The 27,736-nt window shown below is 43.0% G+C and overlaps 2 protein-coding genes across 2 annotated transcripts; both read right to left on the bottom strand.

Moving 5' to 3' along the window:
- Positions 1-1,038: 1,038 nt before the first annotated feature.
- On the bottom strand, positions 1,039-13,167 carry LOC148830813 (CMRF35-like molecule 5). Its single transcript, XM_088921687.1, has 7 exons — positions 13,115-13,167; positions 11,305-11,643; positions 10,320-10,418; positions 9,164-9,217; positions 4,911-4,994; positions 3,292-3,335; positions 1,039-2,473 (listed from the first exon to the last, which is right to left on the bottom strand). The coding sequence occupies exons 1-7, from the start codon at positions 13,149-13,151 to the stop codon at positions 2,411-2,413; spliced, it is 720 nt and encodes a 239-aa protein (XP_088777813.1). The 5' UTR covers positions 13,152-13,167; the 3' UTR covers positions 1,039-2,410.
- A 3,095-nt stretch (positions 13,168-16,262) lies between these two features.
- LOC148830812 (CMRF35-like molecule 8) lies at positions 16,263-27,457 on the bottom strand. The gene is made up of 8 exons (XM_088921423.1): positions 27,377-27,457; positions 25,543-25,872; positions 23,101-23,211; positions 20,425-20,493; positions 19,466-19,573; positions 18,435-18,478; positions 16,749-16,968; positions 16,263-16,333 (listed from the first exon to the last, which is right to left on the bottom strand). The coding sequence occupies exons 1-7, from the start codon at positions 27,411-27,413 to the stop codon at positions 16,783-16,785; spliced, it is 885 nt and encodes a 294-aa protein (XP_088777549.1). The 5' UTR covers positions 27,414-27,457; the 3' UTR covers positions 16,263-16,333; positions 16,749-16,782.
- Between the last annotated feature and the right edge of the window lie 279 nt (positions 27,458-27,736).

Genomic DNA, 27,736 nt, shown 5'->3' with positions numbered 1-27,736 from the left:
CAGGGTCAGTCATTTATACGGCACCCCAATATCATCTTGTTACAAAAAACACTTCTGTTCTGTAATCAGTCCAAAGAAAGGAGAGTGACAACGTGTACTCTCAGGTTTAATTAGTGTCTCCTGCTGAGAAATAGAAAAAAAACACATCTCATGAGAACAAAAAAAGAAAAGATTAGGAAAATCCCCAAAGGTGTAGCCAAAGACAGCCCAGTGGGTCTTGTGGCGATGTGATGGTTTGGATTTGCTAGAACAATCAGAACTCAGATCAGTGAATTGTGAGAGTAAGTTTATTACTGACAGGACTCAATTAGAGAATTTAAAAACCAGCATCTGCACAGTGATTCAAAATAAACAATACACAACTTATTAACAGAACAACGTTTTGACGAGGTGGACCGATACTTTCACCAGAAGCCACAAGAGAGAGCCCATGTCCTCTTAATTCCAACCTTAAATCCTTTACCTTTATATAATCCGCGAGAGAGTGATGGACTCACATGGATATTCTAAGCTGATCTCTATTTTCTAACGAATTAAAAAGGACAGCTGTAGAGCAGAAGGCGAGTTACTTTTGAGACTTTAGCAGAAGCAGTTGTATTGCTTAAAAACAGAGGAGAAGAGCATATAGAGTAAATCATTTCTTACTTGTTGTTTTGGATCAGGCATCTGAACAACCAAGAGAAAAGAGTGGGAGGGTGGGACCTTTTGTATGTTGTGGGTACAGTATGTGCGTAAGCCAGTTAAAAGGTCTCTCATAATGTCTTGTAAGATCCTCAAGTCAGGATATAGCAGTTGAAGGCCATTTTGTCACAAACATGCACAGCAAAGCAGCAAGAGTAATAATGTGAATGAATGAGCCTTGACACACATGACTGATGATTCACTTAGAGACTGCAAAGATATTAATACAGTACCAATAGGGCTCAGACACATTAACTGCAACACTTGTAATTTAAATAGATCTCCTATTATTAAGTAATATCAGTTGCTGGTCTTCTTGAAAACTAGTAAATATGGACATATAGGCATGAGCCGAACTTTATCAATAATAGTTTATTAATTCTTGAGACTTCTAACATGAACAATTAATTAATCTAAAGCAACACGCTGGCCAGGCTGTTCCATGGAGAGTTGATAACCCCATGGAGAGAGAGAGAGAATAGATCCTCAAGTCACACTCTCATCCTGGTGGTTCTTAAACTGACGTTTAAGAAGCTCAGACAGAGTGGCCGCAGTCAGGAGGTTGATTATCTTGTCCGAGTGCCAGGGTTCAACTGAGAGAGCAAGCCGGTTGTGCTCTACCTTTCAAGTCCAATAATCGCACATAATTAATAATAATAATTGCTTACATTTATATAGCGCTTTTTTTCTGGACACTTCACTCAAAGCGCTTTACAGGTAATGGGGACTCCCCTCCACCACCACCAATGGATGATGCGACTGCAGTCATAGTGCGCCAGAACACTCACCACACATCAGCTATTAGTGATTAGTGATTGTAATTTAAATAGATCTCCTATTATTAAGTAATATCAGTTGCTGGTCTAGTTAGTGGGGAGGAGAGCTGAGTAATGAAGCCAATTCATAGACAGGGATTATTAGGAGGCCATGATTGGTAAGGGCCAATGGGAAATTTTGGCCAGGACGCCGGGGTTACACCCCTACTCTTCTCGAGAAACGCCCTGGGATTTTTAATGACCACAGAGAGCCAGGACCTCGGTTTTATGTCTCATCCGAAGGACGGCACCTGTTTACAGTATAGTGTCCCCGTCACTATACTGGGGCATTAGGACCCACATAGACCGCAGGATGAGCGCCCCCTGCTGGCCCCACTAACACCTCTTCCAGCAGCAACCTTAGTTTTTCCCAAGAGGTCTCCCATCCAGGTACTGACCAGGCTCACACCTGCTGAGCTTCAGTGGGCTGCCAGTTGTGAGTTGCAGGGTGATATGGCTGCTGGCATGTGATTGCGATTGACTGGCTTCAGGTGTCGGGTCTTTCCCCAGCCTTCAGGTTCCTCATTGGCTGGTCATCTTTGGGTCAGTAATAGGTGACCTCCAGCTAGTGTCACCCTCCAGATCGCTTCGCTCATTCAGGGCTGCAGACAGAGGTACTGAGTGTTGAGCACTTCATCCCTGGAGACATCGCAAGAGACCTAGTTTTTGATGTCTTGCTTTGTGTTGCTTTGTGAGGACTTGCTGCTTATTAGAGTGGCCCATCTCAATTCCATTCCTCAGGCGAGTACAGCAGAAATAACCTGTACTAGGGTGATTGTCTATTCAAGGCAGCAGTAAGAGATTCCTGAAAAAGTTTTTCACTAAACACTAAACTCTAAGAGGAATAATAGTTTTGCTGCATCAGCCTTTATGAACCTCAACAGCTGCTGTGTGGAAGGACCCCAGTACACTGGTCAGTTTATATTGGCGTAAACTGGAAACAAGGAGCTGGGTGGATCCATGAAACTGTGTACTCTCTGTGGGGAAAAAAGTCATATTAATATTGGTCAACAGCAGAACCTGCCACAGTACTCATGTTCTAGATTTCAGTTTGCACCTGCGCTGTGGAGAGTTTTTTTAAGGTCTCTGTCAGACTGACGCCACTGCCAGTTAGTTTGTGGGCAGCACTTCTCGCCAACAGGGCTGTGGTGCAGGTCACAGCTAGAGCTGACATCTTCACCACTGGGCAACCCAGGCACCGAGAAGTATTGACAACCTACTGATTGATCGGCTCATCACATTGCTGGGATTGCATGGAAGCACCAAAACAGTCTCTAAATATGCGGATAACCGATCCACATTTCCGATGCTAAAAAGTGACCACAATAAAGAGCAAAAGTCCTAGAAAGTCCAAGATTCCAATAGAGTCCACTGTTGTAATGTTCACTGGGGGGCTTGTTATCAATATGGCTGGCTTCTCGTGGAACTTCACCTGGGGCTCGAGGATCACTAAAAACACACCTGGGTCAGGTAGAGAGCAGCCTGAGACATGCCCAGTATGTCCTGCGCTGACTGCAAGCTGACCAGCTTGAGTTTGAGCGCTGTGGACTCTCCAGAAGTGTCAGGACATAAAATGAGAAGCCTTCATTGCAAGATGTGGGCATGGATATTCTTTCTGTAAACCATGCTACTGGCTTCACCAGGGATAACAAAAGTGAAATTGGTGCTTCCCCAAACAGAACTTTGAACTTGGACCTTCGACCTGTACCAGAACTCCTTTCGAATGTCTTTGTAGACTGAAACACAGATATTTTATTGACCACAAAACAATTTTGCCGCAGTTGACATAGCTTACCTTTGCTGTGCTTGTGTTCTCAGCCAGAGAAGTCAACTTCTTTCCTAGGAATCAAAGTGAGTACTTGTATAATTCAGAAAGATATATTAGTCACAAGGGGTTAATTTCAATGGCCTTTTGGATTTTGCATGTACCTGCACACTAAGTTGTGGATTAGTTGATATGGTGCTATTTGGAGAGCATCTCCAGCTTTGAGCTCAAGTGCAACAAAAAACATGCTGAACAAAGTTGGAGAACAGCTGAACTTGTGCTTAGTGCTCAGTTCAGCTCAGTGCTGAGGGCTCAGAAATGCTGTTGTTCTAATTAGAACAAACTGCAGGGTCTCTGGATCAAAACATTTCAATTAATCTGATCAGTAAGGATTAGTATGGTGCTGAGGACTAATTTTAGAGGCCACATTTGCTGCAACTGGTCTTCGGGTAGTGCCCTAGTTTAGCACAGGGCTGTGTGCTAACCATAGGTTGAGCTCCAGATAGTACCCTGCTTTCAGTTCGTTGCAATTGACTCAAGGTGTACAGTTCAAAATCATACAAAATATAAGAAACACTGTTTCTTCTACAATGATCCAGACCAGGAATCCCCCTCTCCAGTTCTGTTTCTAGAACCCAGCTGGCTTTCTGGGCTCTTTAAGTCCTCAGCAGCTGAAGACTGTAAAGACTTGGTTCAGTTGAACCCTTCTCACAGGTGAAGAGTTGTTTGTAACTGAGGAGACACAGAAAGCCTGGCATCTGAATCGTGAGTACCAGTGCTGGGAACCTCTGCCACAAACACTAGACACCTTCTGTCTGAACAGAAATGCACTTCATATACAGAGTTGAAAGACTTGGGCTGTACGGACTGAGCACCTAACCTTGAACTCGCAGAAGCTCAGGACACTTACAAGCAAGGGACAGACTTACTAACAAGGAGCACATGAGATGCACAGGAAGGGAAAAACAAAGGAGTATAATCAGGAGGCAGAGTACAGAATGTAATTGACTTGGTTCCTGATATAAAGGATAGGAAACACATCTATTGGAATTAACAGTCTTTTGGAAAATGAAGAGCTTTGTGATGCACATAAGGTGTACATAAGCAGCTGTGTCTGCACCAGATTTTCGAGATTGTTCATATGATGGCGGACTTTGTCACTGTACAATCTCCCTTCCTGCAGATCCAATAAAGGCAGATCTATTGAACTCCTTCTCTCACGTTGCTGATTCTTGGTTTGGATTCAAACAGAGCAAATATATTTCAAATGAGCAACAACTATTTCTTGTCTTGTACAGTGCTCAGGGTTACGGGTTCTGTACACCAAATGCATGAGCAAACTTAACTTTGGGGGAAAATGTAAATATTAAATACATAAATATAATATTTTATATTCAATTATTTTCATAATTATTAGGATATTTTCTACCACGAAAGAATATTAAATATTCATTAAACTTTTAAATTACATTCTAATGTTTTATTATTCCATCCTCAACAGTTCAAACATTTTTTTTTTCAGTTTCTGTCCTAATGTTTAAGAGGGAAGAAGTCAGGCTGAAGGCAGGTTTGCATTCAATGAGATGGAGGTCAGTATCCCTGAAGGATCTGGTCCATCTCCTGCTCTTTAGGTTTGTTATGTCTCTTACCTGGCCTTTTGATCCAGAGAATGACAGCTGCCAGCACAAAGACACACAAAACCACTGCAAGGCTTACTCCAAACACAACCTGTCCTGCAATAGAACAAGATATTATATAAGATATATTTTATATATAAGAGATATAAAAAGGGATTATTTGTTTTTGTTTATTTGGTATGGTTACAGCTATGGTGACATTTGCAGTGTCTTGAGGAATCTAGACACAATGTGTAACACCTGGCCTGTGTCAACATTTCCAGTTCTCTGGAGCTTCAAAGTTTGCTGAGAATCAGTGATCAAAGATTACCTTGGTTTACCCTTGGTAGTAGTTAATTAAGATCTAGGTAATGTTAGGGGTTCGGTAATAGGGACCGAACCAGTGAATGAACCCACTTGCAGGAGCGAACAAATCCAAGTCGTAATCCGAAAGCAAACCGTAATCGTAGGAACGAGCCGAGAGTCCAGGGGAAGCAAGATATCCGAAGGGAACGAGTACCGAAGCCGAAGCGTGATCCGAAGTCGTAGTCCGTAAAGCAATCCGAGAATCCAGAGGTAGCCAGTGATCCAAAATAGGGCGAAAGTACCAATCCAAGCCTAGATCCGAAAAGCCGAAGTCCGAAGGGAAAAACCGCAAACCGAAATCCAAGACAAACACAGAGTAGATGAAGCGCAACCAGGAAGCTCGAAAGGGAAAACCAATACTGAGCAACGAGGTAGGGAAGGACAGGTGTTTAAGTAGGATGAGACGGGGGTGTGGTGGTGAATGGGAAAACTGATAGGTGAACTGATGGATAGGGGCTACGCCTACTTCTGCCTCCTCCGTTGCCGAGAGGCAGGGATCGTAACATTACCCCCCCCTCTACGGGCGGCTCCTGACGCCCTAACTGGACGATCCGGGAAGTTAAGGTGGAAGTCTTGGATGAGGTTGGGATCCAGAATATCCTTCTCCGAAACCCACGAGCGCTCCTCCGGACCGTAGCCTTCCCAATCGACGAGATATTGTAGGGCTCCACGAGACCATCGGGAATCCAGGATTTTATTGACCGTGAAAGCTGGGAGTCCATCAATTACTCGAGGCGGTGGGGGTTTTTGTTGCGGTTTAGACAGGGTGGATCTTCGAAAGGGTTTAAGGAGGGAAACATGGAAAGTAGGATGGATCCGAAGGGTAGGAGGCAAGGCCAGTCTGTAAGTTACAGGGGTGATCTGGGCGAGGACACGAAAAGGACCAATGTACCTGGGAGCAAGCTTGCCAGATGGTTGCTTAAGAGGGAGGTTACGAGTAGATAACCAAACAAACTGACCACGTCGAAGTCTGGGTGGGATACGACGGCACCGATCAGTCACCTTCTTCTGCTGAGCGGAGGTGCGAAGAAGGGTGGCTTTGGCCTTCCTCCAGAAGGTCTTCAGGTTAGAGATGTAGTCCTGAACCGAAGGTACCTCTGTGTTGGGATGGGAGTCAGGGATAAGAGGAGGCTGATAACCTAAAGCACACTTAAAGGGAGACATGCCAGTAGATGTGGTATACAAAGAATTGTGTGCATACTCTGCCCATGGGAGCAAGGACAGGTGTTTAAGTAGGATGAGACGGGGGTGTGGTGGTGAATGGGAAAACTGATAGGTGAACTGATGGATAGGGGCTACGCCTACTTCTGCCTCCTCCGTTGCCGAGAGGCAGGGATCGTAACAGGTAAATGATGAAGAGTGTCATCAACAGTCTAGGACGCTGCAAAAAATCTCTCAAAAGCAGGTAAAAGAAAAACAGACAGAAATGCACAGAGGAGATGGGAGGACACAGAAAATAAAACGTGTGCCAGGTAAGAGGTCCTTGTCAAGTTCATCTAGAAAGACCAGAAAGGAGTTATATACAGTATTTGAACCTCGTTAAGAGAGCTTGCCATTCTTATGTTTTTATTAAACTCGGGTTCCTGTTTATACAATCTCTTGGTTAAAAATAGCCTCTCCTCTCTGCATCTTGATTTATAGAGAAATTTAACAGTAGGTTTTTCTGTTGGTTTAGAAGGCAGCTTTACATTAATTTGGCCTTCGCAGGTGTAATGGAGCATTTGAACACTCGGGAGCAGTCTAGGGCTTTCCTAGGTGTGTTCAGGACATAGACCTCTGAGATGCTCTGTCTGTAGGTTTGTACATTGTGTAGCTCGTATGTTGTATGTTTATGTTTGTTATGTGTTGTTTAGTGTGTGCATTGTCATTATTAAAAAATATTTGTTTAACCCAGCGTGCCTTAATTAGTCCTCTTTTCACCAAAGCTGTGCCAGAGAACAAAGAACTCAGGTGCCTCCAATTATACCAACCACTTGGGCATACTCATGACATACAGTATCTTTACATGGTTATTTAATTGACTTATTGACTAACCCACTTGGCCTTTTTCTGATATTCTCTATTTTTGCAACTCTATCCGTAACTATTTTGAAATTGTGTGCTTTTGTTTGGAGAATCCTGGCCCGTCTATAGCTTAAGCCACACCTGGACAACAGGACTGAAATCATTCACTGTGAGAGCTGCTACTGGCTGCGACACTGAGCCAGAAGCCTTCCGTAACATTCAAATATATTTCAATTATTGTGCTGCTGAGCAGCATTTCAACAGCCCAGATTAGAGGAACTGAATCTCTTTAGTAATGGATAGCAGAGATCACAAGACAACATATTTAAAAGTATTTGCAGGGGCATCCCAATAGATCTAATAGGAAACACAGACCTAAGGAATTGTTGAGACTGAGAGCAGGAGGATTTGTCTTAACACAAAGAATTGTATGAGTAGAGAAAAAAGACTTTCTTTAAATTGAGGCATTGAGTCAATTTCTAAACCTTGCATTCAAATATTGCACTTTAAAGAGTACATGAATAACTATTCATGGGGCGGAGCAGTGGCACTGTGGCTAAGGATCTGCACCTGTGGCTGGAAGGTTGCCAGTTCAAATCCTGTGGCCAGCAGAGGAATCCTACTCTGTTGGACGCCTGAGAAAGGCCCTTAACCCCAACTGCTCCAGGAGTACCATATAAATGGCTGACCCTGTGCTCTGACCCCAAGCTTCTCTCCCTGTCCGTGTGTCTCATGGAGAGCAAGTTGGGGTATGTGAAAAGACAAATTCCTAAGGCATGAAATTGTATATGGCCAATAAAGTGATCTTATTATGCTTTTGCTATTACTGTATGTCTGTCTCAAGGTGTCAGATTTGCCACAGAAGTGTCACACACTTGAGTGAGAGGATCTGAGAACATCTTCTGTAAGCATCTTGTTGCAGTTTAGATCAGTTACTAAAGGGAGTGTTTTTTGTGGTTATTGTTTTTGTGTTTAATTGCACTGTTTCCATTGTGTGCCAATCCTAGCCTTAGGGTGAGCACACGATGGGTAAAGTGGATGTATGACCTTTACTAATACTAATATCCAGGTACACCTATGAGTGTTATATGCAAGCTTTATTTACACTGTCAGAGGGACCCTTGAAAACAACTGAATACTCTGTAACCAGGATGTGGTTATGGGTGTTTGTTGTAAGTGGCACTGTCTTCCTTCAGCTTCTGTTTTACAAAAGATCTTTATTAAACTACATGAGTAAGTCTTCTAGCTCTAAGTAAAAGTGAAGGATCCTTATAAGTTATGGTGACCCAGCCTGCTATTGATGAGTATGAGTAGTTCTTTCTTTATTCAATTGATTTATTCACTATAGATATATCAGTTGTTTTTTTTTAATTAATACAGAAATCACAGCAATGTAAATGCAGTTCAAAAATGTTCCAAAATCAGAAATCATTTGTTTTCCTGTTCTTCATTTTCACACCATATTAGCTCTTTGATATTTAATGGTAGGTAGCAGCATGTTGGCACTGTGGTGGCACCCTGGGTTCAATGCCTGGGGTGCTGTCTGTGTGAGGTTTGTATGTTCTCCCCAAGTTCATATGGGTTTCCTCTGGGTGCTCTGGTTTCCTCCCACAGTCCAAAGACATACTGGGAGGTTAATTGGCTTCTGGGAGAACTGGCCCTTATGGGAATGTGTGCTTGTTTGTGTCTGCGTGTGCCCTGCCATGGACTAGTGCACCAGGATAGGCTCTGGGCCCCCTGAGACCTTGAACCGGTTAGAAGATGGATGGATATTTGTAACTAGGTTAAGGGTTAAATGAGTGATGCATGGCTTTTGAGCACCGACTCCAGGTCCTCAGTGCAGCGATGACTCCCAGGTAGATCAGAGGACTGAGCAGATAAACCCAGGTCACAGTGTGACAGGTGTGGTCCTGTACCTTTGCTGTCCTGGCTGATCTGGACCTCCGGTACAAGTGATGTGGCATTTGAGCCTGCAATACAGGATGAAGAGTTTGACAATGTCAGAAATAAAACCGATGAACTGCTGATGGCACAGCATGCACTGAATATACCGTTCTTAGATTTTAGTCTCACAAGACTGAAAACACCAAAATACACATGATTTCCCATAAGTGTCTCTCCATTTTATGGGGTATAATTGTGTTTTTCACAAGGGGGCAAAAACAGCATTAATCACTCACGATGGCAGAGAAAAAAAACAACCAAAATCGTTATTTCTTTCCAGCAAGGATGAAATAGTTTTTGTCTCCATTTCCAGATTCTAATCATTAGGTAAAATAAGATGAGATAAGATCACTTTATTGGCCATATACAATTTCATGCCTTAGGAATTTGTCTTTTCACATACCCCAACTTGCTCTCCATGAGACACACAGACAGGGAGAGAAGCTTGGGGTCAGAGCGCAGGGTCAGTCATTTATAGGGCACCCCTGGAGCAGTTGGGGTTAAGGGCCTTGCCCAGGGGCCCAACGGAGTGTGTAAACCTATTCTTTAGTGAAGACGTCTGGAGAGTTTAAGGTTTCCTAAAGGGAATGAAATTGCAGTTTGCAAGCTGCAATTTGTGAGAGCTGTTAAGGAAACAGCTGTCAAATTTTTCTGTGTCTTCTATACATAAATGTGTACAGGAAGCAGAAGACACATTGAGATGGACTTTGATGAACTGTCAGTAATGTATTTAGAAGCAGTGTCTGCTTGCTGCCTTGTGGCTGATAAAACAGTTTTAAAAATGACAGAAACTTTCTGTTCTTTTTATTCCTTTGTGCTCTGGCTGATACTTCCCTGCAGCTGAAGTATTGTGCTTCTCAGACTGTTTGTTTTTCTGCCCTCTGTCAGTAAAGTCTTAAATCTGGATTCTCTCTCTTTCATTTCTGAGGCTGAATCTAGACTTTATCTTCTCTACTGGACTGGATCCAGACAGTAAGATCAACAGCAGTTTTATGAGAGTAAAGCCCCACAGCGTATCTTGGGCTGGTGCACAATACACGCACAACACAGAGAAGGAACTCTGGCCCTGTACCTCTGACAAACCCCCCTCTCTTCTGCAGATCCTCACAGACACCTCTTTCCACTCACCTCCGGCCAACTGGGTGGAACTGTCCATGGCTGCTTTCTCAGTAATGTCCATCAGTACAGTCACAGGCATGGAGGTGGACAAGATGGACACTGTCATTGCTGGACAGACAAAGACACATCAGTATTGAGGTCTGATCCGGGATGCAAGTCACAGAACAATTCAGTGTAGTTTTGAATCAAGTTTATGATGACAGGCCTTCCTGAGAGACCAGCATGCTCCCTTTCCCTGAGCTCTAAACCACAGGAACGTCTGAGTGCTGTTACAGCTCAGACACAGCCTGAAGAGCCTCCTGAGATACCATGAGTGTCATGTTAGGTAGAAGCACACACTGGAGTGAATGTATTTAAACCTCAACACAGAGTTGAAATCCCACACAATGACTGTCCCTGGTAGCGTACATAAAGACTCTTCACTACCACAGAGCCACACAGTAGGCAGACTGTCTGCTTTCTGAAACATGAAAGGAAGTAAATTTATACTGATCTACATCTCAACAAGAGCATCTGTTTCACTGCTGAAGTGTGTAACAACTACAGTAGCTTCTCTAAACTGTTGAAATCATTCTTATTGTTTCTGGCTGAATCAAAGTCCTACTTTAGAATGGATCCAAACATCTAATTAGGTGTCTTTGAAAAGAAAGGACTGCCTGCAGAAACCATGAGGCAGTGATATCATCTGACTTGTTCCGCAAGACATTGTGATTGAATATGCTGAGAGTCTTATTTTCATCATGTTTAACTATGCAGAACTGAGTATCAGAAAGCTAATAAAACTTACAATCAAGTTTTTAACACACTGCATTAACTGATATGACATGTAGAATTTCTTATATGGCATGAGAATTTCTACTGCATGAGGAGCCATAATCACAAACAGCAGTGTGTCAGTTTATTCAAATTCCTCATACGGCTTTTCCTTCAATCCAAGCATCAAATCACAAACTGGTAATTAAAATGCAAAGTAAAATCTTACATTGGTTTTTACCTTGTGTACGTTCTGTGACCCTCAGAAGTATTTCTATGTATTTATCAGGTCCCCATTGCTCCAGTCCACAGTAATACACCCCAGTGTCCTGCAGGGTCAGTCTGCTCATGGCCACAGTGAAGGTCCTGACTGAAGTGTTGTCATAGAGAGAGAATCTCCCCACAGAGACCACAGTGTCCGTCTTGCCAGTTTTAATGAGAACATCCTTATTCCAACAGGGATGCCGACACCAGTACTTCTCCTTGTACAGATACCCATCTGGATAGTCGCACTGAATCTCTACACTTCCTCCTTCAGATCCACTCACTCTCCTCTCTGCTGACGTCACACAGCCTAGAACTTCAGAGAAAGAAAGTGTCAGGAAAAGACAGCAGCAGTCCAGGGCCCAAGACTGCAAGAAATTGTCAGTCACATAGTGCAGACTCAAAAGGACAAGGAGGACAGCAACCTACAAAGGAAAAGCTGTAGATTGTTACTTTAACAATATCACATTACAGGTAATCAGCTACTGCAATACTGTCATCATACTCCAAAGAGATGTGATCCCTTTTGACATGTCATAAACTGTATATGTATTACACTGTGAAAGGTGTTTGTCATATTTGTTCCTGCTATATTTCTCCACTTTTCTGTATTGTGGTTCAGTGGGGCATTTTTTAGAGGCAAAAGTTGATTGGCTTCTGGGAAAAACTGGGAAAAGCCAATTATTTTTTGCCTCTAGTCTTTGGACTATGGGAGGACACCGGAGAACCTGCAGGAAACCCACACAAACACAGGGTGAACAGAAACTCCACACAGATAGCATGCTAGGTCAGGAATTGAACCCAGGGCTCCAGCGGAATGCGGCAGCAACACTAACCACTGCATCAACATACAGCCCTCTATATGGAAATAAGAATGCACAGTATATAAGAAATGGATGGAAGTATATATACATTTAATCTCTCATTTTTCTAAATGTATCTAAATAGTATCAAGTATCTAAATATTCCCTTGTCCTTTGACAGCCATTCAAGGCAGAGAGGACGAAGGGTGCTGATGATTCAAGTGCTCAAGATATACAGAAATATGTGCACATTTGAAGTGATAACTTAGTTTGGAAAAAGGAAGCACATTTCAATATGAATGCTAATTTCAGACATTATACTAATTGCTTTAGGAGAATTCATTTGACATGAAATGAGGAAATGGCTTTGAAACTCATCCTGCTTTTGAACATCTTAATGTTTTAAGGCGAAAGAATCCGTAAATTATCTGCAGGAGAGTTGAGTCTTCTGGTTTTTAATCCCAGATCTAAATTACTTTATTATGAAGACGGTTTACCTTAATTGATCAAGGTTATTACGATCTGAGTGAGGTCTGTAAAACCATTTTAGAAGGAGACTTTTTCACGACAGAATGGTATCGAGCCTCTTTGTACACTATTGCTTGTGGATTCAAACCAGAAAAAAATATATTTTGAGCGTGATCTCAGCGTTCAAAGCAAGGATTTATCGCATACTTGTCGAAGAGCAGCGCCTAACTGGGTGACACACAGCAGACATTCAGCGCCAGCAGCCCCACTACCCAGCAGATCAGGCGGAAGAGTAAGACACTCCTTCACCAACTGAAGCAAGACTGGAATTTAACCAGGTGAGCGCTCCAGCTCATACTGACCTTGACCTTACCGATGCTCACATTAAGAAAGTGTTTTGGTGCCTCGGCGGTAGACACTTATACCATTTACTTTGAGTTCTTGCGGAGAGGAAGGTGAAAACATCGCAGACAAGTAAACGTTAAAAAATGAAACTAAAGAAACAAACTTCCTCACCTGCCAGGAGACAGACTGTGGGAAGCGCAGCTCTCATTTTCCGCTGCACTTGGGAATGTACATTTCCACTGAGACGTGTCCCGTCTTAGGCACAGTCTTGCTTTGTGATAGGAAATGACGCGGCAGCTTTTTATAAATTGATCCTCGATCGAGTTGACTCATTGAGATGAGAGAAACGAGCAGATGCAATCTGTACCTCGCCATGCTTAGTTCCGCGCACGTCACTCTTCGAACTCAAGATGAGCTACGTCGTACATTAGGTTTCCAGGGCATTAATTTATGTCTCGTAACACGAGTTGTTTTTATCAGATTATGTCTTGAAAATGTGCACAGCTATCATTAAAACCACAGAAGCCAATATTGCTCTTAAACAAACAAAAAAAATCTTCGGGAACTCTGAAGGAAGAATAACATGCCACGTTTAACTATAATTGCATTTATTAATAATTATATTGTTATGATATGATCGATTGCTTTAGAAAAGAAGGACATTGGGGTTGTATCTTTTATACGCCTGTGCCTACATTTATAATTGGTCCTGCAATACTACTAAAGTTTAAATCACAAGAGCATGCGATTTTATTTTAGAAGCAAAGCGTTTAGTAAGGTCTGGTGTTTCTCAGATGCCTTCTTCGGGGTATACGATGATTTACAACATCGTATAATCTATCCAAAAGCCTAGGGCAGAGGGCGAGGAAAGCGATTGGCGCTTATCAGCCTGATTCCCAAGTTTGTGAAGGAGAAATGTTAATAAAAAAGAGTGAAGGAATGAATTTTCCAGTTCTCCATGCAACATGTCATTTCCGTCTCTTCCTTGAGACATTGATGCGTATTGTCCAGAGCTGAAAGTTTTGCAGTCCATCCGTTCATTTTCAGTAATAGCTGTATCCTTAGACAGCTGCAATGAGCTCAAGACTACTCCAGCAACAAAAAATAAAACAATTTTGTGAAGAACAGAGAACTCTCCGCCAGAAGTATCCAGACTGAGAAAGAAAGAGCATCAGATTTCAAGCCTCTAATTCTGTAAAATACTGTAACGCTTACGGCCGACCGGTACTGTGTAAGAGCCGCGTCACCGCCCTTCCCTGTGATAGCAGGACTACAGCTACTGGGCTGCGGAGAGAGATCTCTCTTTAGCTCACCGGGCTCACCTGTTGAGTGACGCGGGAGTCCCGGGTTCGAGCCCCCGACGGTGCAGGGCCGACCTAATGCGGCAAGGGCGCCCACCTGAACCCTGTTGCGTTACAATATGTACTGGCAACGGATGATAGAAAATAAATCATACTGCTGCACTATATATAAACTGAAATTGTTAAATGACTAAGATTTTATACCAGTTTTCTAGATGACTCAACATTTCAATATTTTTCTTTTCTCTTTACACGATGTGTTAGGTTAAACAGATCGGGGAGGTTCCGGCATTTCAGGATAGCTGTCATGCTTGATTCCACCCACACGAGGGCGCCAGTAACCATGAAATGGGCAGTCCGCTGTACACAATGGGAAGGTAATAAGCGCACAGGAAGAAATCCCTGAGAAACTTCGTGCAGAAAGAGTAGGGAAGCAGAGTCTGTTGAGGGAGAAGGGCAAGAAGACGACGCCGAGGTGTCTGAAGTCCTGTAAACGGCCTCAGTTAGGGCCTGCTGCAGAGAGAAGCAGGACTCTGATGATCAGTGAGTAGGAGGCTAACCCATCCAGAAGGAGCCAAGCGGGGACGGAATTAGCACAGGAATTTCTCAGTTCCGTTCAGTTTATTGTCATATGCACAAGTGGAATGAACCGCTAATTTGCAGGTATGCTCCAATACAAAGACATTACAGGAAAAAAAACAAACACAGAACAGCAGCAACAACAACAAGGTAAATAACATACAACTTAAAAAAACAACATCACTGTGAGTCAGTGGTAGGGGTTCAGTAATCTGCTTGTGGGGAGAAACTGTCTCTGAATCTGGACGTTCATGCCTTTATGCTCGTGTAACGTTTACCAAAGGGAAACCAGGATGACTGGTATCCTTAGCGATACTTCCAGCCTTCGTGAGGCAGCGAGTTGTAAAAATGTCTGAAATAGAGGGGAGCTGTACTGCAGTGATGGACTGGGCTGATCTGATCACCCCCTGTAACACCTTCCGGTCAGACAACGAGCTGCTGCCAAACCACACTGTCATCCCACACGCGAGCACACTGGAAAATGTGGTGGGGACAGCTGAAGACAGACCAATTTTTTTCAGCCGTCCTGTTGAGGCGTAATTGGATCCGTTTATTAACCCTCCTCCCAAGTGAAGAGGTGCTTTCAATTAAAATAGACAATGAAATCCAGGTTCATGGATGGATGTCCGTGGTTTTCATGGACGGGAATTTAGAAACCCGGGTTTATAGGAACATTAAAATCCTCAATGGTTAAAGAGTTGGAAAATTTGCAGGTCCAAAATAAATTTCCAGATCCAGAAATGAGGATCATTGTATTATCATATCATTACTCACTTGTTTCGCCTACACTTAACTTTTCTTTACATACTTAACCCTGACAATCACTGAAACCAATGGGCGAACCACACAAAAAGTGAATTTACAAGTATACAAGAGTCGAATGCTTTTACCTAGTCTGATCCTCCTTTGATGATGGTTGGTTATTAAATAACGCACCGAAGCCACACTTGAGTAACCTTTTTCTTCACTCTTCATTGCTGTAAAAAGAATTGCAACGAGTTCCACAGTTCGCTGCAAGGATTGTGGCTTTGCCGAGCGCGTCGATTTTCAACCTGCCGAAAGTAGATACGTTAGCAGTTTCCTTTTCAGCTGTGTGGTTAGATTTTTGACTTCAGGTAACTTGGTAAACCCTTTCATCTGAGAATGTGGTGACTTTAGTTTTCAAAACCGATCAGCAATGTTTAAAGATGCCTTAGCAAAAATACTCCGGTATTGTAGGTATAGGTTTTGTTTCTCGTAAGCACATTTCATTCACTCCTTCAATTCGTTTCCATGCGTGGCACCTGATCCGCATGTCCGTGGTGTTTAAGAGCCTTTCTTTCGAAATGTGTGCGGGATGGTATCAGGTGGACTGGCTGGTGATTCGAGCTGCCGAGTGCGAAACTGTGCCACCGGCTGGACTCTGCTCATGTGGTCACTGGAGACCCGGGGCAGCGCCGGCCGTCAGTCACTGATCTCAGTGGAGCGCTGTCGCCCTCTAGTGGTCATTGACCAGACTGAGGTCTTCCACCTGTGGTGGCAGAGGGAGAGTTCAGTGCAATTCTCTAGACACGACAGACTTTACAAGTAAAACTGCTGCTTCTAATGGGAAGGACGCTTTTCTCTACATCCCAGTTTTATACTACATTATATACATGCCTCGCCAGTATTTTATGTGCAAATCAATATCTGTTCATTTTCAATAACTGCTTCGTCTTTTACCAGGTTGCTGTGAGCCAGGGTCGAGCCCAGGCAGGGTACACTCTGGAGGAGACACCAGTCCTTCACAGGGCTCACACACACATACAGGAGATAATCTAGACATGTCACGTAACCAGCTTACACAGACAGTGTTGTGTTTGTATTCCTGGAGGGAGACACCCGGAGAAAACCCACATGCCTGCATAGAGAAGACACCTAGGGGACCCGGGACAGAGAGTCCTCACCTGTAGGAGTGTGTGTCCACAGTGCAGGCCCAGCTCAGTGGGCTGTGATGAAGGAGTAAACCTCACTGTCCTCGGGTGTGTCCCCAGGCAGCTGTGCGAGGGAGTAGAGTCCCTGGCTGTCCTCCTCCTGATGGTACGACACGCTGTAGTACACTGAGGACAGGGGCCTGGCGCCTCCTGCGTCGATCTCTTCATACACCCCCGGGGCCACGTCTTCACTCTGCGTCAGAGGGGCACACTGTTGGTTTCCAGAGAGCGAGCGGACCCACGGGCTGCAGCTGTTGGGCCTCTGCTGCTTGTTTTGTGTGCGATGCTCTGTCGCCAGCAAGGAGGCCTGCAGCTGTTCCTGCTTTTTTTTTCATGAACACATACTGCTAAATCCAGGAACAGGTAAAGGGTTATTCCACGCTCAAAAGAAAAGAAAATGTTTCGGCTGTGGCGTCTTCTTCAGGAGTCCACATTGGTGTCCGGCCAAAACATTGTGTTTCTTTTCTGCATGGCATAAACCTTCACCTGTTCCTTTGCAGCCTCTGCATGCTGACGCAGCTCCCTACTTGAACTTCTGACAAACCCAGGCTGATCAGAGCTCTGCAATTCTATTCTTGTATTTTATTGGTTATTTGCTTGGTTTGTCCTAGTCCCTGTGAGTGGTACAGTATGCGGCTGCTGTAATTTCCTGTTTGAAAAAGAATGGCCCTTCCTGTCCCCGGCTTTGTGTGATGTTTCGCTGGTCAGCTTGAGCAAGGTGAGAATACCATTGTTTACCATCATAAAATCATAATGGAATCAGTTTTTAAAACTGAAATTGCTTTAGGATTTTGGAAGTGTATCGCAAAGCCAGCGCAAAGTTTCTGCACTGTAACAGGTAAAGGCAATAAGCCGTCCAGAGCTGGGCTAAGCCAGGCAGGGACGAGATGGATGTTGGAGTGACCTCTGCTGGTAGGAAGAGGAACCGCACCTACGAGAATTGTATATGTGCTGTATAAGCAAGACGCAACTTCTCAGTCACAACTGGCGAATTGTCACCCAAGGGTTTAATTGAAGACTACAGGGATCCGTTCTCCAAGCCTTCACCTTTACCTTTGAAGCTGCTCAGGAGTTCACTCAAAAGTCTCTTTCACCTGCAGACTATAGCAGCTGTCATTGTTTGTATGGTATAGTGGTAAAAATCCATGTCTTTGTGTTGTTTTCCTGTGCTGTCTGTCCCAGCACCTCCTCTGCCTCTACACCTGTGGGGCTCCTAGATTTAAATCAACATGTTGACTCACAGTTCCCTGATCACCCGATCCCAGCAGGTGTCCTGTCAGTCCAGTGACAGCTTCACTGCAGCAGCTCACAGTCACAGAGGAGGGGTCAGTCACAGGCTCTGCTGCAGCTCCCTAGTTGAACTTCTGACAAACCCAGGCTGACTAGAAGTCTGCAATTCTCGTTTTTCACCCTTTTGTTAGATTTCATTGTTCATTTCACTGCTTTTTCCTAATACCTTTGAGTGGCCCTTTGAAAGGTACAATATGCGGCTGCTGTAATTTCCTGCTTGAGAAAGAAAGGCTCTTCCTGTCACTGGCTTTGTGTGATGTTTCACTGGTCAGCCTGTGAGAAAACAGGAGCTCAGCTGCTGTCCTCACACGTTACAGAGCACAAGGGCCCAGCTTTGTGTGAGACAGGTGGAGGCAAGATTCTGCTTACCTGCTCTGTACCTGTAGCTCCATTCCTGACAGTGGGTTTCTTATCTAGTGAGAAAGAGGAGGCTCGTCATCAATAGGATCAAAGGCAATTGAGAATAGCCTTGCTTACTATCATCAAAGTACAGTGAAATTTGTTTTTTTAATTCTTAAAGTATTAAATAATTAAAGTTTTTAGGGAATGATTTTGTGCACGAGGTCTGTAAATATCTGCTGGAAGCATTTTGAAGAACTCCAACAATATCAGTGGGGATTATGAACTCCACTGTAGTGAGCAAAGGCAATGTGCTTTCCAGAGCTCAGCTAAGCCCGGCAGAGACGAGATGGAGCGTTAGAGTGACCTCTGCTGGTAGGAAGAGGAAGCGCACCTACGAGTAATGCTGTATAAGCAAGACGGAGCTTCTCAGTCACAACTGGCGAATTACTGAAGAAGCTCACACCTGAAGAAGGCTCCACGGCCGAAACGCTGTGTTTTCTTTCTTCTTTTTTTCAGCATGGAATACTGAAAAAATTACTTGTTCCTTTGCAGCCTACACATGCTGACGCAGCTAACCACCTGAACTACTGGCGAGTTTTGTCACCCAAGACTTTAATTAAGGACTTCAGAGATCCTTTCTCCAAGCCCTCACCTTTACCCTTTACACAGCTCAGGAGTTCCCCCAAAAGCATCTCTTTCACCTGCGGGCTGTAGCAGTTGTCATTCTCTGTACTGTATAATGGCAGAAATCCATGTCTCTGATTGTCTTGTGATCCTATCCTGCCTGTCCCAGCACCTCCTCTGCCTCTACACCTGTGGGGCTCCTAGATTTAAATCAACATGTTGACTCACAGTTCCCCGATCACCCGATCCCAGCAGGTGTCCTGTCTGTCCAGTGACAGCTTCACTGCAGCAGCTCACAGTCACAGAGGAGGGGTCAGTCACAGGCTACTGAGTCTGGAGAGAGCAGCTCTGCTGCAGCTCTGTCCAGCACAGCCCGGCCCTGGGCAGCAGTGCTCTGCTGAGCTTCACTGATGGGCCTGCTGGAGGAGACTTACCCAGGGAGCGTGTGGCTCTCTTCTGTCTCTGTCTCACAAGAATGAAAACGGCCACCAGGAGCAAAAGTGCCATTACTCCAAGAGCTGCTCCAATCAGAGACTTTGCATCTAAAAATAAATAAACAGGCCTTTTAAACACCAGAATATGCATTTGCTGATACTGAATATGTCCAAAATTCACTCCAGGTCACTGTGCCTTCCATTCATTGAAGAATATGGGAATCATTTTTAGGTGGTGCAGTGATATAGCAGTTTGCTATTGGTTCACACTTCTTGGGTCCTGGGTTCGATTCTAGACAGGGGAGCCTTTTGTAGGGAGTTTGCATGTTCTCATCGTGTTAATATGGGTTTTTTCTGGGTGCTCTGGTCTCCTCCCACATTCCAAAGACGTGCTGGTGAGGTTAACTGGTGTCTCTCGGTTGTTCCTGTGTGTGTGTGCTCCTTATAACGGACTGACATCTCAACAAGGGTGCAGTATGGGGATCGGCTACAGATTGTCATGACCCTTACTGGGGCTAAGCAGCTTTCAGATGACGGTTGACATATTTTTAAAGGAGAGTAACACTTTCTTTTAAGAACTCGTGCTCTCTTGTGGTACTAAGGCAGCAAAATCCAAGGTTTCAGTTAAACTCAGTTTTACATAGCCATTCAGTCTTATTTTGCCATTTCTCCCCAGGGTTAAAAAGAAGAAGGAAGGGGTTTTGTGTTTAAGTTCACAGGGGACAAATGACATCATACAGGCTGGAAATAAGACCGTTATTCCTGACGAGCAACAGGAAGTTCAGCTGAGGTCAGCACAGCTGCTGAAGTGCTTATTATTCATGAGGCTTCTTTCTGTCCTGTGTGTCTGTTCCTGTTTTAGTTCAGAATTGGATTAGGAATCCAGAATGCGCTTGCTTTCTAGTTCTTACCAGAGCTTACAAAAGAAAAACAAAGAATTTGTGGTTCCAAAATATTACCGTTATGGTCTTGCTTCGAGATGTCCGTGTGGTTTGTAGCTGCCGTATTGAGAGAGTCATTTTTGCCACCTTAGAGAAATATGAGGAAAAATTAAAATGTTGCCCCAGACGTCTTTCTCGGTTTTTAAGATATGCATACCTCAGTAGCCACCTCCCATTTTATACTGGATGATGATGAAGGCATTAGGGGCATACACTTGGTCTTCTTTTGTCTGTGAAGTTGTTGGAAAATGGTAGCACTTTATAAGCCACCTCTTCAATTTTCTAATGAAGAAGCAGCGGACCTCAGTCTGTTAAACAGCAGGTTTGTCAATGACAATAAAATGGAAACCAATCTACTCCTGTGCAGCTGAACAGTGCTGGAATTCTTAAAACAGGACTGAGGAGATATTGTTCTTTCAGTGTTCAAACACAGGTCACACTCCATCTAAATTAGCTAAACCAGTGGTTCTCAAACTTTTTGGACAAGTACCACCCCTAATCCAACCAAAGCATCCAAGTACCACCTACAAGTCATCATCTCATAGGAACCCCAGAAATTCTCAATGACCAACATGAGCGCCTGTGCACACACACTCACACATACATATAATAAATATTATAATAATAAACTTTGATATAAAAAATGTGGCTTCTCAAAGTGTTTTACAGAAAAAAAAACAACAAATAAAAATAAAAAAGCACCATTTCAGTGAGAGGGGTGAGCCTGTTTAGTCGAGCAAAGCAGATGTGAATTAATTTTTCGAGCCTTGATACAATTCACAACAGTCTTACAGATTTTAAATCGTCAGGCATTTTCTTGACGGCAAAGGTCTCGCGGTGGATGTTGCAATGCATCCATTCATTTCTGGAGCAACCTCTCTATATCGTGCAACTACACCGCTGTGTCGGCTTGTCATCGCTCTAGCACAGTCTGTACAAACTCCGACACATTTTATCCAGTCGATGCCATTCTCTTCGATAAATTCATTCAGAAGCTGAAATACGTGCTCTCCTGTAGTTCCTGTTGGTAGCGGCTTACAGAACAGAAAGTCCTCACGGGACGTACCCTCAAACTCGTATCGAACGTAAACGAGCAAATTGGCCAAATCGACTACAGACTCATCTAATTGCAGTGAAAAACATCTGCTCATCTTAACGCGCGCTGTCAGCGTACTTTTGATATAATCTTTCATTTCAATAATTCTATGAATGACTCTTGTCTTTCAGGGGGGGCAGCAGGTTGAGCTGTTCAGCAGCTTTTTCTCCACACATAATAGTGTGGGGCTTACCTGCTTTAGCAATCCGCAAGCTTGCATTTTTCCACGTTTCCGTTTTTATTTCAGTGTTTATTTTAAGTTTTTATTTCATGCGCATGGGAGAGAAACACAGAGACGCTCGGTGTATTTTTCTCAAATTAACTTAGAACAGTTCTTAAATATTTTTCTGTTATTTTTCACGCTTTCCTGTGCTCACAAGATTACCAGCGTTCGTAGCACGCATTTCTATGCATTCCTGTGTTTACAACGTTGGCATTGTTCCAAAATCACGCACATTCTCCTTCCTCCCTATTTGCTGGAGATCCAGTAGCTTTTTTTAAATACAATTGGTCACTTGCGTCCGTAGCACGCATTCCTATAGAGTGGTATAGAATTACAGAGTATCTCTTGTGTCCACTGAAGTATTACTGTATAAAATAAAAATAAATATAAAAATACAAAATATGAAAACCCGTCCAGATTTTTCAGCGCACAGAACACAGTTCCAGGGTCATTTGGCGTACCACCTGGCGGCACGGCGCGTACCACTGCAGGTACGCGTACCACAGTTTGAGAACCACTGAGCTAAACTGTATTCACTATCACACAGTGATATCTGTTATCAGTATAAGGTCATATTGAGGCATCGTCTTTAAAAATAGCCCCTTCCTGTGGGTGTCCTGGCTCTTGAGCTGAGTGCTGTAAGCAAGTATTTGTAGAAGTCTAAGGGGGAAGCACAGATTTTGGGCTAGATAGTAGAGCTCTTGTTTCAGTGATTTTGGTTGTGGTTTTAATATAATTTCTTAGGTTTTCTTTTAGAGACATCCATCAATCAATTTTCTAACTGCTTTCTAACTTGCAGGGGAGCCAGAACCTATCCCAGCAAGCAGTGGGTGCAAGTCAGAGTACACTCTGGACAGGACACCAGTCCAAGTCCATCGCAGACATGAATAGACTCACACCAGGTTTTCCCCATGAGCCAATTAACCTAACGATATGTCTTTGGACTGTGGGAGGAAACCCACGCAAAATGCCAAGCAATTCTAAACACTGTTCTACCAAGCTGCTCAATGATATATATAAAATATTTATAAAACATCTACTGTAGTCCATGTTGTGGCAAAACTGGAAAATACTTGGGAACCCTCAGGAACCTGCACATGTGTAATGAAGGTACTTAACATGCAATAGGAAGAATTAAGAAAAATCTATTAGAGTTCAATCCTTTGTAAGACTAGTAGATGCTGCATGACTGGTACTGTATCTGTAATGTCAGGGAGAGTCTGGCTATACATAGGTCATGAACAGGAAATGATGTTAAGAGACCTATGGTCTGTCTCTTTACCAGCAGTGTGCTGTTGTGGGTCAGAAGTACCGACGAAACCACAGACCTCAAAACACAGTTTCACACCTCTGCTCCCTATGTGTCAAGACAGACCTGTGGTGCTGCTGGCTGTGTCCTGGCTGGAGATGGCTGTCAGCGCTGTGGCAGTGACCTCCTCTGTCACAGTCCCTGGAGCTGAGGGGGTCACTGTGGGGACTGTAGGAGCTGAGGAGACAGACGGAGGCATCAGAGTGGGAGTCCAGACCAGGGTTTCCCAGTCCTGGTCCTGGAGGCCCAGACACCTTAAATAAGTTGATTTTACTGCAACATTTCCATGTTTTATTTTCTCCTAAAAAGTTTGGAATTTTATTTAAATGCAATAGTCAAAAGGCACCAATTCAAATTAATCATGTTATTAAATCAGTGAAGGATTCAATTGCTTAACTGAGAGCTGGGCAGGAACAAAACCCAGGAGATGTGGGCCAGCACTGGGACCCCTGGACCAGAGAGACTCAACGAGACAGAATCAGAGGACTCCAGGAGATATTTTTAATGTAATGCTGTGAAAAGGTGGTACTTGACTTCCTGATGTTCCCCCAAAATGCAACTGGGAATGACCAGTTGTCCAGTCACATGATCATATGGTGGAAGACAATTGGTAAAGTGGCATTCAAAACCAGGAAGCGAAGCCTTCCAGGGGCTTAGTGACCTCTACTAGCGGGGATGTTAGCAGAGATTCTGTTATGTGTTGCACCTGGTATAGAAGGGAGCAGAGAAGGATGAGCTAGTGAAGATTTTTTTGGGAAGAGACCCAGAGAAAGCCGATAAAAGCAGTTTAGCTGTCCAGCTGTGTTTTAAAGGGAGGCTGAAGCAGTACAGTTAGAGCTCAAAAGACTTTCTCTACTGCTGTCCTGTGTGCATCAGATCATGAGGCTCTCTGGCAGGCACTGTTCAACTAATTACACGCAGTTATCAAAGAATGTAGACATTAGTCCATAGTTTTGACCTTGACCTACATAAAATGTGCAGATTGACATTAAACACAACATGAGAAAAGCTCAAATCAGGGGTTTCAAATGCTGGTTCCAGAGAGCTGCAACCGAGCACGTATGTAGATCACTATCAAATCACTGATATATGAAGATATGGAATAATTACAACATATTGCAATCAAACAGGAGATTTTTTTCAAATTAAGTGAAGTCATGTAGATCTAAAATCAACATACTCTTTAGCCTTCAATGACAGAGTACTCTTTGAACAGATTCATTGCTTGATTTGTCAATAGCTTACATTATTAACTGTTCCCTTTCCTAATGTTTCAAATGATTGTATCAATCATTCCAATACTCATCTCTATCTAAGGTTTTAGAACATGTGGTACCATGTCAGTAATAGGTTCCAATGATAGCTAATGATCTGTTTGAACCTTTCCCCTCTGTTTTTCATTCTAATCATGGCACCAACACTGCTCTTGTCAGGGTTTTGAATGATTTGCTTGTTGCGCCTGACTTGAGGAGCTATAAGTAATCTTATGCTCTGTGCTCTTAGTCCTGTTTTTTTTCTACAGCAAATCTTTCAGTGTTGCCCAAGTGCTTATAGACACTCTCTTCAATTGCACTGTTTTTAACTGCTCGTGCTCATTTAGATTGGCAGGCAGCATTTTTAAATTCAGAAATCCCCCCTTGGCCCCAGTCAGGCATGGTGTGCTGCAGGGTTCAGTCTTTGGCCCATTGCTTTTTATTTGTAGTCTACCTCTGGGTCAGATTATACACAAACACGGTTTTCAGTTTCATTGTTTTACGGATGATACTCAGATGTATGTTAAAACCTCTTCCCACCTCTGATCTCCCACCTCTGTCACTTATCTCTAAATCTGTGAACCATCAAGCTCTGGTTGTCATCAAGGTCTTTGAAGCTAAATGGTGACGAAACAGAAATTTTATTGGTGGGCAGCAAAGGTCAGTTGGAAAAGCTGGAGAGTTTCACAGTAATGGTGGATGGCTTCCCCATTCAAGAGTCAGCCATAGTCGGGAATCTGGGATTCACCCTTGATCCTCTCCTGTCTTTTGAGCCCCACATGGAATTGGACCTACAGGACCAGCTCTAATGGTTTTGCTCTTGATAAACATTTGTGAAGGAACAGGAGTCAAAAACTCTAGGAAGCTGACAGCATCTAATCCAAAGATGTAAAACAAGATTGGGTGAAATAATTGCAACCAAAGAAATATGAAGTATTAATCCAATGTTGTTGATTATTTTTGTGCAAGTCATTTTTCTCTTCTAGTGCAATTACTAAATATTGTTTCAATTTTAATATGTATTTATACTTCTTTGGTTTTGGTGCTATGGTACAATCTGATATACTGTAAGAATATTATTATTTTATTATTAGGTTAAGACTGAAAATGTCACAGCACAGTAGATCTTGGATTTAACCATAGCTTTAGTTTAGTAGGTTGATGTTTTAGTCAAATCATTTGTGAATAAAAATTAGATATGATTTAATTTCTGTTTTTATAGTTAAAGTGTAATAGGTTGCAAAGGAGGACCTACCTTTCCTGACTCTCAGATGTATTTTTGAGAGTCTGTCAGTCCCCCATTGCTCCAGTCCACAGTAATACACCCCAGTGTCCTGCAGGGTCAGTCTGCTCATGGTCACAGTGAATGTCCTGAATGAGACGTTGTCATAGAGAGAGAATCTCCCCACAGTGACCACAGTGTCCGTCTTGCCAGTTTTAATGAGAACATCCTTATTCCAACAGGGATCCCGACACCAGTACTTCTCCTTGTACAGATACCCATCTGGATAGTCGCACTGAATCTCTACACTTCCTTCTTCAGATCCATTCACTCTCCTCTCTGCTGACATCACACAGCCTAGAACTTCAGAGAAAGAAAGTGTCAGAAAAAAAACAGCAGACCAGAGTCACAGTCTCCCAGGAGACAAGGTCAGATTGTCAGAATAACCTCTAGGAATCTCAGCCAAACAGTCAGCAACTTGACCCTCCCAATAAAATGGTCTCTGGATAATAAAATGATGGGAGTGTATTTGGAATCATGGGAACTTAGAAAACTAAGGATGCCCATTCATTTTTATAATGACAATTCTACCAGATACCGCAGTGTATAGGGGAGGTCAAATCAGAATTCATTTTTTAATGTAGTTGTGCTCTTTAAAGCACACTAATATTGTGTAAAGAGACCCAACAAAATTGGTGCAGTATGTTACCAAGGAAACGTGTCAGAGAAACAGAACTGAAAATATCATTTCACTGTGATAGGACTGGAGGTAGCGATTGTGAAAATCTGTAAAGTTTAAGTAGACACGGTCTGCATATTTACTGTTCTGTAATTATGATGATCATAAGTATGATATTTTACGGTGGGAGCTGCCAGTTCTCCACATCATTTGCTTTAAGAAGGCATACAGTGCCTTGCAAAAGTATTCAGACTCTTCCTATGGTGCCTCTTTTTGTGAAATTACAAAATAATGCAACATCTCTTAATGCACAAACTGAAGACCTCTAGGGGTAAGATGAGATCACAGTTAATATAGGCAAAAATATATATACAGTATATTAATATAAAGAAAAAAATAATATTTATGAAATGTATTCAAAACATGAACAAATCCTAATTTAAAGTGTCATGACTGCAAGCATTGAAGCTTCTTCAAGGAACTGTAAGTCACTTTAAAGCCAATTGACAAACTGTATAGCCTGCGAAGATTCTGGCAAGTGACACTCAGATAGTTCCCTCCTTACTTTTCTATTTGTAAATGTATGTCATTTAAAAGTGAAAATAAAATCCATTTCAGTAGGTACACAGCTTTTTAGATACACCTGACAATGAGGCATGCCAGCCTCAGAAACCTAGAATTACATGTATTTGATACTATACACCTCTGACTGTTCTTCTCAGACTGCTTTCCTCCGTTTATATACGAATTAAGTATGCATTTGTCCTTACTTATATAAACCATTTTGATGTATAATTCAGTTGCTTAAAGTTTTAAACTGAAGATTTAAGTGTCCCTGAGATCATCCAGCATTTGCTTTGTTCTCCAGATTTCTGCAAACATAATCGTAAACTTCTTCGACCTTTTTGTTAATACGATTTAAAAGGAGCACTGCACACCACACTGTGAGCTGCTATTCTGATTAGTGTTGGATTTAGTGCTTATCAAAAAAACCCACAATATTTAACAAGCTACCACAGCAGGCTGCAGCTGCGATCAGAGGGTTGCATCCAGAAACTACAAGAGTTGCATCAGTAAGCCTCAGTTGCTATTTTCTACTTGTCCCTTTTTTCAATCAGTGGAAAGAAATGAGGTCAGTTAGTTATGGAAATCTGTGCTGATGTAGAAGGACAGTGAAGTTGGACTCACCAGTGAAGAGAGTGAGAATATGCATAGAAGATTTCATGTTCAGCTTTTCGGTAACAGAGTCTCCTCAGCTGTTTTCTGTCGGAGTGAAGCTTCCTTTCAGTTCAGACTAGGAAATGAGCTCATGCTTTTTTAAGAGACTCCGCACTGGTGTGTCTCACACTGTCTCACTCGGAGAAGCTGCCCAACATAATGAACCAGCCACATGTACTGTAAGCGGAAAACACTCCAAATCTGACTCGATCTGCTGTTTGACCTGTACTGCCCTCAATACCGTTAAACCACCCAAAACACTTTTTAAATTTTTTTTCTGGGGTAAACAAAATCTTGCAAGATCTTTTCCCACCTCTTTGTCCTGTGATG

Source organism: Atractosteus spatula, chromosome 7 (genome assembly GCF_055471065.1).
Source record: "Atractosteus spatula isolate fAtrSpa1 chromosome 7, fAtrSpa1.hap1, whole genome shotgun sequence".
NCBI classification, from domain to species: domain Eukaryota; kingdom Metazoa; phylum Chordata; class Actinopteri; order Semionotiformes; family Lepisosteidae; genus Atractosteus; species Atractosteus spatula.
The sequence above is the reverse complement of the archived record's forward strand: the minus strand, read 5'-3'. Positions and strand labels throughout refer to the sequence as shown.